Genomic DNA, 10,489 nt, shown 5'->3' with positions numbered 1-10,489 from the left:
CCCATCAGATGTCAATTATAAAGCATAGGTTCAAAAAAAAAATTATTATGACTTTTAAGATGGTAAGAGCAAAGCGTTAAACCTAGTCCTTCTGAGAGCAGAGCTCTGTGAGACTTGAGAGGTTGCACACCTGTGAAGCCAGCCCTGGTGTCCATCCTGGCCAATATTTACTGAATTCCCCACATGCCAGACCTGGTCTAGGAACCCATGTAATCCTCATAATAATCTGATGAGGTCTTACTATCATCCCCATGCTACAGATGGGGAAACTGAGCATCCTGGAGGTAAAGTGATTTATGCAGGGTCACAGAGCTAGCAAGTGGCAGAGTCCGGGCACTGAATCTGGCCCCAGAGCCAGTGCTCCTAACACATCAGCTGGACAGTTTACTCTACTTCATTCTCGGGCAGGAGGATTATCCACCATTTCTACTCCCAGAGTCCTCAGCGTCTCACCCACTCTGGCCCATCTCTGCAGGCAGGCAGAGCTAGATGCCCAGGTTTCTTATCTCCCAGCATGAAGAGAGGAAGATGTTCAGGCCAGAACTCCAACCTGCTCAGTCATAGACTCCGATAATCAAACATAAAGGGCCTGTAGTGAGGATGCCTGAGAAAGATGTATTCAACTATAGTCATCACCTATTAGGAAGCCCTGAAATCAACTTAGGGGGTTGTGCCCAGCAGTTTTAAAACATGAAATGGAAGACAAAGTGTCAGAGTGCACCTCTGAAGTAGGCTGACTATTGCTTTGCATGAGTTTGGTTTTAATTCTGTTTGTATGCACTGGGTCACACGGCAATTTTGTTTCTTTCTGTGCCTCCTTGAACAAGTCCATCTCAGATAATTATGTTTCAGCTCCTCTGGCCAGGGCATCCACCTAGGCACGCTACAGAAGTGCAGTGGCCACTCCTGCCATCTAAGGGCACCGTGGCCCCCTTGTGAGCCCCAGCATCCCCAGCGATTTGGTTTCCCTGGGTACATTCTGCACAGGCTGGGCCGGGAGGTGTGGAGGCACTGCCCAGAAGCAAAGGTAACTGGATCTGGAGGGAGTCAGATTTCACAGATGAGGCTTCAGCTGTGGAGGGCAGGGCTTCTTGAAGGAGGCATCACTGAGCTCCGAGACTCTGCCTCTCTGCCTCAGGACCACCCCAACAACATCATCTCTCACCCCGGTCCCCACATCCCACCTAGGACAGCGGCATGGGGTTCAGCTCCCATGAGGGGCATGAGAAACCCAAACCCAAGCTGGTCCCCACAGTGCCTGGGGAGTGGAGTCGCTCCAGCAAAGAGGCTCGGCCGTGGGGATGAGCATGAGACAGGCATCCCCTCAGCACCTGTCAGCTGATGCAGGTGTTATTGTCGCCATGGGACGGATCCTGGCAGGACGGTTGTCAGGGACAACAGGCACACCCATGTCCGGTGCCCCCTGCAGCATGCAGTCCTGGGCAGGGTGACTTAGAAGGCACAGCTCCTCGGTCCTGACAGTGACCCCACCAGGTGTCGGCATCCCCATTTTACAGAGCAGAAAACTGAGGCTCATGGAGGCAGTGCCTTGCTCAGAGTCCCACTGCTGCTAAGTGGAGATAACATATGTCTAGGTATGTTTGTGCATTCAGACTTGATGTATTAGACGCAGGCTAGTCCAGCTCCCTTGCGGCAAGTGGGGAAATGGAGATGAAGGGATGGATTCCAGGCCCCACAGGTTTTGGGAAGCAGAGCTGAGGCGAGGATCAATCCTGCCCGCCATGGTTAAGTCTTCCACCTGAACCTGAGAAGAGTCACCCTCACCTCCTAGACACCTGGGCCCACCTCGCCTCACTTAGAACCTGCTACTACCTGCTTCTCATGGTTGTTTGGTCCAAAGGTCAGGGTCTGAGACCCTGGGACCTGGATATAGCTCAGGGGTCACCATCAGTGTGCTGTGTACCCTTCCGGGAGAAATCCAGGTTGTCCTGTGATGGAATAAAGGGTTGAGCTTGATGAGTTACATGGCCATTGAGGCATTTGCATTTAGGGCTGCCAGATAAAATATGGGGTGTCCAGTTGAAATTTTTTAAACCACTTTCAGCGTGTCTTAAATACTGCATGTGACATACTAGAAGTTCTTGTTTATCTGGATTCAAACTTAATTAGTGTTCTGTATTTTTATTTGCTAAATCTGAAAGTTCTCTTCGTGGTCTAATTTGGATAATCCAGGTATTCTTATTCAGCAAACGTCTTTGAGAGTAACCTTGGCTGTAGGTTGGTGCAGGATAGGGTCACTATAGGGAGGGAGAGGCCAGGTTGGTTTGAAAGAGAAAGACGACTGTCCTCCTGCAAAGCAGCTACCAGTCCTGTAGGCCCATGTGGTTAAAGCAAAGAGCTGAATCTCCATAGGATACAGTTGTCATGGAAACAAAATCTGATCTCCTCGCTGATGGCATCTCTGGCCAATTACTGGGCTTCTCTCTTTCCATCTATAAGTAGCTCAAGAGAACCTGCCTTGCAACGAGATTGGATGTGTGTGGTGGTGGTAGCTTAGTCGTCAGGTTGTGTCTGACTCTTGCAACCCCATGGACTGTAGCCCACCAGGCTTCTCTGTCCATAGGATTTCCCAGGCAAGAATACTGGAGTGGGTTGCCAAGCATCAAGTGTGTACAAAGACCAAGTACAGAGCAGGCCTTCAGCAGCTCTAGTGTAGTAGCTATCACTCTGGCTGAACACCTGCCATAAAAATGCTCAGAGATACCCCATCAATGTTTGCTGAGCAGAGAGAAAGATGCTGGGATCCTCTGCCAGGACTCCAGCCAGACTGCACACAGACCTCTGCAGGGTTACAAGCTGGCTTCCTCCTCTAGAAACAGTGTTCACTAGGGCAGATACTGCCCTCTGTCCCCCGCAATTCTTCTGTACCCCCTTCTTCCTCACTAACCCAACTCATCTTTGCTCTGGGCAGCCTTGTTTTCAGCTAAAACTACATTTCCCAGGCTCCCTTGCAGCTATCTTGACTAAATGCTGCCACCTTGATCCCTGAGATGCAAATACAAGTTGCTTTCTGGAAATTCCTTCTAGAAATTGGGACTTTCTGGAAGCTCTTTGTAAAAAGAGGCAGGCCAGCTGTCACCCTCCTGCCTGGAGCACAGACACAATGCTGGAGGTTGGGGAGCTACCTTGTGGGCAATGCATGCACACACAAGAACTGCTGTCCTAGCCCCCACTGCTCACTCCTGGACCATTTGTTATGTGGTGAGGCCATTGTGGTCTCGTCTTAGTTGCAGGCAGGCAGACCCAATCCCTGATGTCTACACCCTGTCTGCAGGAACCACCATGATCACCCCTATTTTGGAGATGTATATTGATTAATAGCCTATAAAGTCCCGCAGCAACCCCATAACAAACACAGTTGGGTCCCAATTTCATCCCTTGTCCTTGCCACTCCAAGGGGCACACTGGCCAGCCTTCCAACCTTAGCCTTCCCTGCCCTAGGCTCTTCTCGTCTCCTGTGTTCCCCATGTCATCTGCATAGCAGGCAGGAAGGAAAAGGAATTAACCCCTCCCAGAAGTCATCCTCTAGCAGAGTCTGAGGGGGGTTGGTGGATAACTAACCCCATTTCCCAGGCCACTGAGTGGGATGCTGTCAGGTGTGTGTCCCACCCTGGCTCCCGGAATTTCCCCAGGGGCCCAGCCACAGTATCTTGCTTGGACAATGTGCCCCCTCGAGTCTGTCCTCCCCTCCCTGTTTCACTTCCCCACTCCTCTACCTGGGGTTACCTCCCAAACAACCTGCTTGCCTGCAGGTCAGCTTCTGGGGTCTGGCTGTATTACTTCATCTTCACCCCACCCCTTGTGGTTGATGGGCAGCGCTAGTGTCCTTATAATTCAGTAGAGGAAACCAAAGTGTACGTGTACCACGGAGACTCACCATGAGAGGGAGGGGCGGGTATAGGCTCAGGGATGCTCGGCATGAGGGCTCCGAGAGCAGGTGTGTGTGGCACTCACTTTCTGTGCTTGCAGAGGCAGACACATTCCACCAACATCTTCCCAGATCAAAGCTGCTCAACTTACAGTTCCTGGGAGCAGTACTTACAGGGCAGACACTGCCAAGCCCGAGACAAAAAGACAGACTGAGTCTGTTGTGCAAACACACACACGCGCATGATTTATTTTCTTCTGGGTCAATAGACAGCTCTCCTGACTCATCCTTGCTGTCCCATCCTCAGGGCCCCAGGATCCTCCACTCTTCTTCCACTGAGGGAGATGGCTCTTTGGAACCTAACCTCTGTGCACCTGGGATGCATCCTGGGGTCCTCACTGGTGAAAGGTGGGCATTGCTTTACGCTGCAGAGTTGGGAAGGGAGAGAAGACAGTTTATTACCAGGAAAAAGCTGTGGAGCCCAAGGGCCTCTTCAGATGGAGCCCAATCCATGTCTGCTCTGCTTATCCCAGATGCTCCTGGAGAGACAGCTGTGTCCTAGATGGAGAAGTGGGACAGGGTCCTGGAAGAGGGGGCCCTGAGAGGAGGGCCTGCCTGGTACCCCACGCACACAGCTCAGGCTCAGATAGGATGGCTGAGTCACATCATGCTGCATGCGTGCTTAGTCGTGTCCAACTCTTTGTGAACCCATGGACTTAGCCTACCAGGCTCCTCTGTCCAGGGAATTTTCCAAGCAAGAATGTACTGGAGTGGGTTGCCATTTCCTTCTCCAGGGGATCATCCTGACCGAGGGATCAAACCCCTATCTCCCATGTCTCCTGCACTGGCAGGCGTATTCTTTCCCACAGGGCCACCTGGGAAGCAGATCACACCATGAGCTTTGATTTACTCCTCAGTGTCACCCTCTGAGACCTAGGGTTCTGTGAGGTCATAAAACTCCTCGAATTTCTGGCTTCTCAGCACTGATCCCTGGGCTCAAAGGACATCTCGGGATGGAGTGAACTGAGTGGGTTGAGGGGAACTTCAGGAAGTAGAGAGTACCCAACTGCTGGAGCAGAGAAGCAGCTGAACCTGCAAAACTGCTTCCTGGACATTACCTGACACCAGCTGCATTGACAAATTTGGAGCCAATGATCAAGAAACGTTGTCTGAAAGCTGACCTTCTTTCATGTTATACTGTACCCTGTATACACACTACACAGGCACCACATGCCATGCCTTCCATCATGCCTTCCCTGGGAAGGACACCCATGTGAACACACCTCGACATTAACCAACCCCCGCAGCATCTTTTGTCTGTTCCCCAGAGTTGCCGTTATCACGACTGCAGTAAGAGGATCCAATTCACAAGGTGAGGAAGAGGCCACAGGGCGGGAGAAAGAATAGGGGCCCATGGGCTTATCAAGACTGGAGAACACGCCTCCCACCTGCTTCCCGCATCCAGCTGGAACCTGAGCCTGGGCAACCCTTCTCCCTTTGGAGCACTCACCACCTGGCACCTCTCCCTCCGTAAATCTCACTTGTCTAATTGATTCTTGGGACAGGGCTGCCAGGTTGCTGGATTGGGGCGAGGAGAGTGAGGCAGGTCCTAGGCAGTTAGGCGCCCTTGGACAGTGGCTGTGTACCAATCTATCTGGCAGATTTCAATACTTTCAGACCCGTTACCACCTGACTGGTGCATTACTGGCTAACCACCAGCACGGTGCCGGCGAGAAACAGCTGGACTTGTTCACTGACAGCTTGTCTGTTTCCTATGAATGGGACGGCACACCAGTCCCCTGCTAATTCACACTAAGGTGGGGGACACCTGGGGTTTCACCATCACAGTGAAGCAGTGACTCCAGAACACACCACATCGGGTACCGGGTGGAGCGCTCACCCCCGGCACCTCTCCCTCCCTAAATCTCACTTGTCTAATAGATTCTTGGGACAGGGCTGCCAGGCTGCTGGACTGGGGCAAGGAGAGTGGGGCAGGTCCTAGGCAGTGAGGGGCCCTTGGACAGTGGCTGTGTACCAATCTATCTGGCAGATTTCAATACTTTCAGACCCGTTACCACCTGACTGGTGCATTACTGGCTAACCACCAGCACGGTGCCGGCGAGAAAGAGCTGGACTTGTTCACTGACAGCTTGTCTGTTTCCTATGAATGGGACGGCACCCCAGTCCCCTGCTAACTCACACTGAAGTGGGGGACACCTGGGGTTTCACCATCACGGTGAAGCAGTGACTCCAGAACACACCACATCGGGTACCGGGTGGAGCGCTCACCCCTGGCATCTCTCCCTCCCTAAATCTCACTTGTCTAATCGATTCTTGGGACAGGGCTGCCAGGTTGCTGGATTGGGGCAAGGAGAGTGGGGCAGGTCCTAGGCAGCGAGGGGCCCTTGGACAGTGGCTGTGTACCAATCTATCTGGCAGATTTCAATACTTTCAGACCCGTTACCACCTGACTGGTGCATTACTGGCTAACCACCAGCACGGTGCCGGCGAGAAAGAGCTGGACTTGTTCACTGACAGCTTGTCTGTTTCCTATGAATGGGACGGCACCCCAGTCCCCTGCTAACTCACACTGAAGTGGGGGACACCTGGGGTTTCACCATCACGGTGAAGCAGTGACTCCAGAACACACCACATCGGGTACCGGGTGGAGCGCTCACCCCTGGCATCTCTCCCTCCCTAAATCTCACTTGTCTAATCGATTCTTGGGACAGGGCTGCCAGGTTGCTGGATTGGGGCAAGGAGAGTGGGGCAGGTCCTAGGCAGCGAGGGGCCCTTGGACAGTGGCTGTGTACCAATCTATCTGGCAGATTTCAATACTTTCAGACCCGTTACCACCTGACTGGTGCATTACTGGCTAACCACCAGCACGGTGCCGGCGAGAAAGAGCTGGACTTGTTCACTGACAGCTTGTCTGTTTCCTATGAATGGGACGGCACCCCAGTCCCCTGCTAACTCACACTGAAGTGGGGGACACCTGGGGTTTCACCATCACGGTGAAGCAGTGACTCCAGAACACACCACATCGGGTACCGGGTGGAGCGCTCACCCCTGGCATCTCTCCCTCCCTAAATCTCACTTGTCTAATCGATTCTTGGGACAGGGCTGCCAGGTTGCTGGATTGGGGCAAGGAGAGTGGGGCAGGTCCTAGGCAGCGAGGGGCCCTTGGACAGTGGCTGTGTACCAATCTATCTGGCAGATTTCAATACTTTCAGACCCGTTACCACCTGACTGGTGCATTACTGGCTAACCACCAGCACGGTGCCGGCGAGAAAGAGCTGGACTTGTTCACTGACAGCTTGTCTGTTTCCTATTAATGGGACGGCACCCCAGTCCCCTGCTAACTCACACTGAAGTGGGGGACACCTGGGGTTTCACCATCACGGTGAAGCAGTGACTCCAAAACACACCACATCGGGTACCGTGTGGAGCGCTCACCCCTGGCATCTCTCCCTCCCTAAATCTCACTTGTCTAATCGATTCTTGGGACAGGGCTGCCAGGTTGCTGGATTGGGGCGAGGAGAGTGAGGCAGGTCCTAGGCAGTGAGGGGCCCTTGGACAGTGGCTGTGCACCTTCTCTTCTTCCTTCCCTCCCCTTCTCCTCCCCATCCTTGCTTGAGAGCATCTGCCCCGGCCTGATTCCATGGGGATTTTGATACTTACGTGTTGTTGTTGTTGTTCAGTGGTGTCCCACTCTGCAGGCCAGGCAAATGCTCTCAAGCAAGGATGGGGAGGAGAGGAAAACAGAAGGAAGAAGGGGAGGGGCCTCCAAGCTCCTGAAGCAGCAGGACCTGCTCCATCCCTCTCATTGCCAGGACCCTTGGCCTTGAGGCTTAGCTATTTATGGAGCAGGGATACTACAGCTTGTACCTGATGTGATGTGTTCTGGAGTCACTGCTTCACCATGATGGTGAAACCCCAGGTGTCCCCCACCTTAGTGTGAAATAGCAGGGGACTGGGGTGCCGTCCCATTCATAGGAAACAGATAAGCTGTCGATGAACAAGTCCAGCTGTTTCTCACCGGCACCGTGCTGGTGGTTAGCCAGTAATGCACCAGTGAGGTGGTACCAGGTCTGAAAGTATTGAAATCTGCCAGACTGATTGGTACACAGCCACTGTCCTAGGGCTCCTAAGTGCCTGGGAACTGCCCCCTTCCCCTTGCCTCATTATAGCAATGTGGCAGCCATGTCCCGAGAAGTTCCCCCTTGTTAATAACTTTGACCACCACCTTGGGTTTCCCAGGTGGTGCTAGTGGTAAAGAACCTGCTTGCCAATGCAGGAGACATAAGAGACATGAGTTCAATCCTTGCGTCCGGAAGATCTCCGGGAGGAGGGCATGGTAACCCACTCCAGTATTCCTGCCTGGAGAACCCCATGGACAGAGGAGCCTGGTGGGCCACAGTTCATGGGGTTGCAGAGCTGGACACGACTGCAGTGACTTAGGACACATCACTCACCACCACCTCATTCATAAACAGAAAATGGCAAGATGTGGACAGTAAAAACTTCTAGGGAAGGGATTGGGCAGAGGTGTGGGGAGTGAAGAGGGATGTTCGCATTTTATGTTCCTCCAAACAGTCATGTTTAGATATTTATAATGAAGTGGTACTCATGACATTTTCTTCAGAGAAGGGTGTAGGCACCAGGCCTGCATGAGACACAGCCATGAACACACTCTGTGCCCTCCCTCACCTCTCCCCACGGGGTGGACCTCTGGGCCCTTCTTTGTCTCAGGAGTTTGGGACTGTCCTCTTGGGTCCTTCCTCTGTCAAGTCCTTCTAGAAGCCCACCTTCCACAGATAGGGAACTGCCTCGTCCCTGAGTGCCCACGGCATCTTGTCCATGGGGGGCAGCTCTCCTCTGGGACACATTGCACCCCAACAGTCTAGTGACTGAGGGTCTGTCCAGGCAGTTAGAGCTGGAGGCCAGGGGCTTCTCCATATTTTCATCCCCTGGAAGCACCCAGATCAGGGGCTGACCCCCAGTGGGTGCTGGACTTAGGATGACAGTATCACCATTCATCACCAAGACTGGATATGCTGGCCATGCAAGATGTAGGCTAAGTGAAGAAATGAGGAATGCAGGCATGACTAAGTGAACGGACAGGAATTTCTGGGTCTCAGTTTCACGGACCAGTGAGGACCTGGAGGAAGCATGTGTGAGGCCAGGGGAGGGGGAGAGGGTCTGCCCTGGACGGCAGGCTCACCCATGTCCATTACTCGCAGGCCGAAGTGGGACAGCATGATGACCGTGTTCAGGTTCTCAAACTCCTTCTCCAGGACGACCCCGTAGGTCTTCAGGCCGGCCAGCTCCACCTCCAGCCACTGCTGTCGGTTCTGAAAGGAACACCAAGGTGTTTGTATGGCTAGCCCCAAAACTTTCCAATGGAATGAACGAATGAATGAATAGCTGAATGAATGAGTAAATAAGCAAGTGAATAAATAAGTACATAACTATGTATCTAAGTGAGGAAGTAAATAAATGAACCAATAAATAAGTACATAATTATAAGGAAATAAGTACACATGTAAATAAATAGGCACCAAGTGAATAAGTAATCAAATAAGCAAACAATTAGACAAAAAGGGTCTTGCAGCTGCTCTTGTAAGGCACACACAGAAGCCATGAACATAGTCAATCTCCCCTCCCTGAGCCCAAGGAATAAACAGCTGTCCCACTGACAGCGAACCACCCCCTTGTTAAAAATACTACTTGGGGCCGGACTCTTCATATCTCTCAGTATCTCACCTGCCCGCCTGCCCAGGTGGTGTCCCTGCCTCCTATTATATAAGTAGGCCTGGGGCGTGAGCTCCCTGAGGGTCAGGGAGCTGCCCCAGCCCCACGGCCAGGGAGAGGAGCCCAGACCCACGGCTGGGCCTGATTTCCGAGTTGGTCCTTCTCGGGCTCCCATCTGCAGGGTCCCCAGCCAGGATGCCCCGGGATGGGGCAGCCCCAGGGCGAGGGCAGGATTTGCAGATAAAGTGTGACTGTGAGCCAGGCCCTCAGCCCCTCTCAACATCCCCGGCAAGGTAGATGTGGTTGTCCTCCTCTAAGACGTGGGCTGGGAGCTCAGCGAGCCGCTCTGCTAAGAAAGGCCCGGACCGTAAGGGACACCCCCTCCCAGCCCCACGGTTCACACCCTCCCCACCGGCCAGGCTGCTGAGCCGGGGGCCCTGGCTGGGCTGACAGCCAGGGACCTGCGTCAGGTGGGCCATCGCACAATAACTGGGGTGTTCCCTTTTATTTTATTGCTTTAAACACTCACTGTCCTTTAATAAACTACACTCAAAGGAGTGTGGAAACCAGGGGGCCCAACATGGGCAGCAGGCCAGGGACATGCAGAAATAGCAGGCCAGATGCCACAGGGCAGCATGGATGGCCACGGAGCCTTGAGTGAAGCCAGCAGAGAGCACAAGAAGGCCCACGGTACGATTTCTGCACCTCGGAAATACTCTGTATTTTACAGACAGACACTCCGTATTTTACAAAAATATGCAACAAGTGTGCTCTAGCAGGAACCGTGCGGAGGGAAGCAGCACTGTGGCTTTTAATGTGTTCTTTTAATCCGACCACGTGGTCTTC

At 52.9% G+C, this 10,489-nt stretch overlaps 1 protein-coding gene across 1 annotated transcript in view; it reads right to left on the bottom strand.

Moving 5' to 3' along the window:
- Window positions 1-4,109: 4,109 nt before the first annotated feature.
- Window positions 4,110-10,489, bottom strand: part of LOC110149211 (uncharacterized) — a 32,723-nt gene continuing 26,343 nt past the window's right edge. The window contains exons 12-13 of the mRNA XM_070457985.1: window positions 9,114-9,243; window positions 4,110-4,314 (exon numbers count right to left, since the gene is read on the bottom strand). Coding sequence (XP_070314086.1) covers window positions 4,310-4,314; window positions 9,114-9,243 — 135 coding nt within the window. The 3' untranslated portion in view covers window positions 4,110-4,309. The remainder of the gene's footprint in view (window positions 4,315-9,113; window positions 9,244-10,489) is intronic.

Source organism: Odocoileus virginianus, chromosome 29, assembly GCF_023699985.2.
Source record: "Odocoileus virginianus isolate 20LAN1187 ecotype Illinois chromosome 29, Ovbor_1.2, whole genome shotgun sequence".
NCBI lineage: Eukaryota > Metazoa > Chordata > Mammalia > Artiodactyla > Cervidae > Odocoileus > Odocoileus virginianus.
This window is presented reverse-complemented; position numbering and strand designations above follow the sequence as displayed.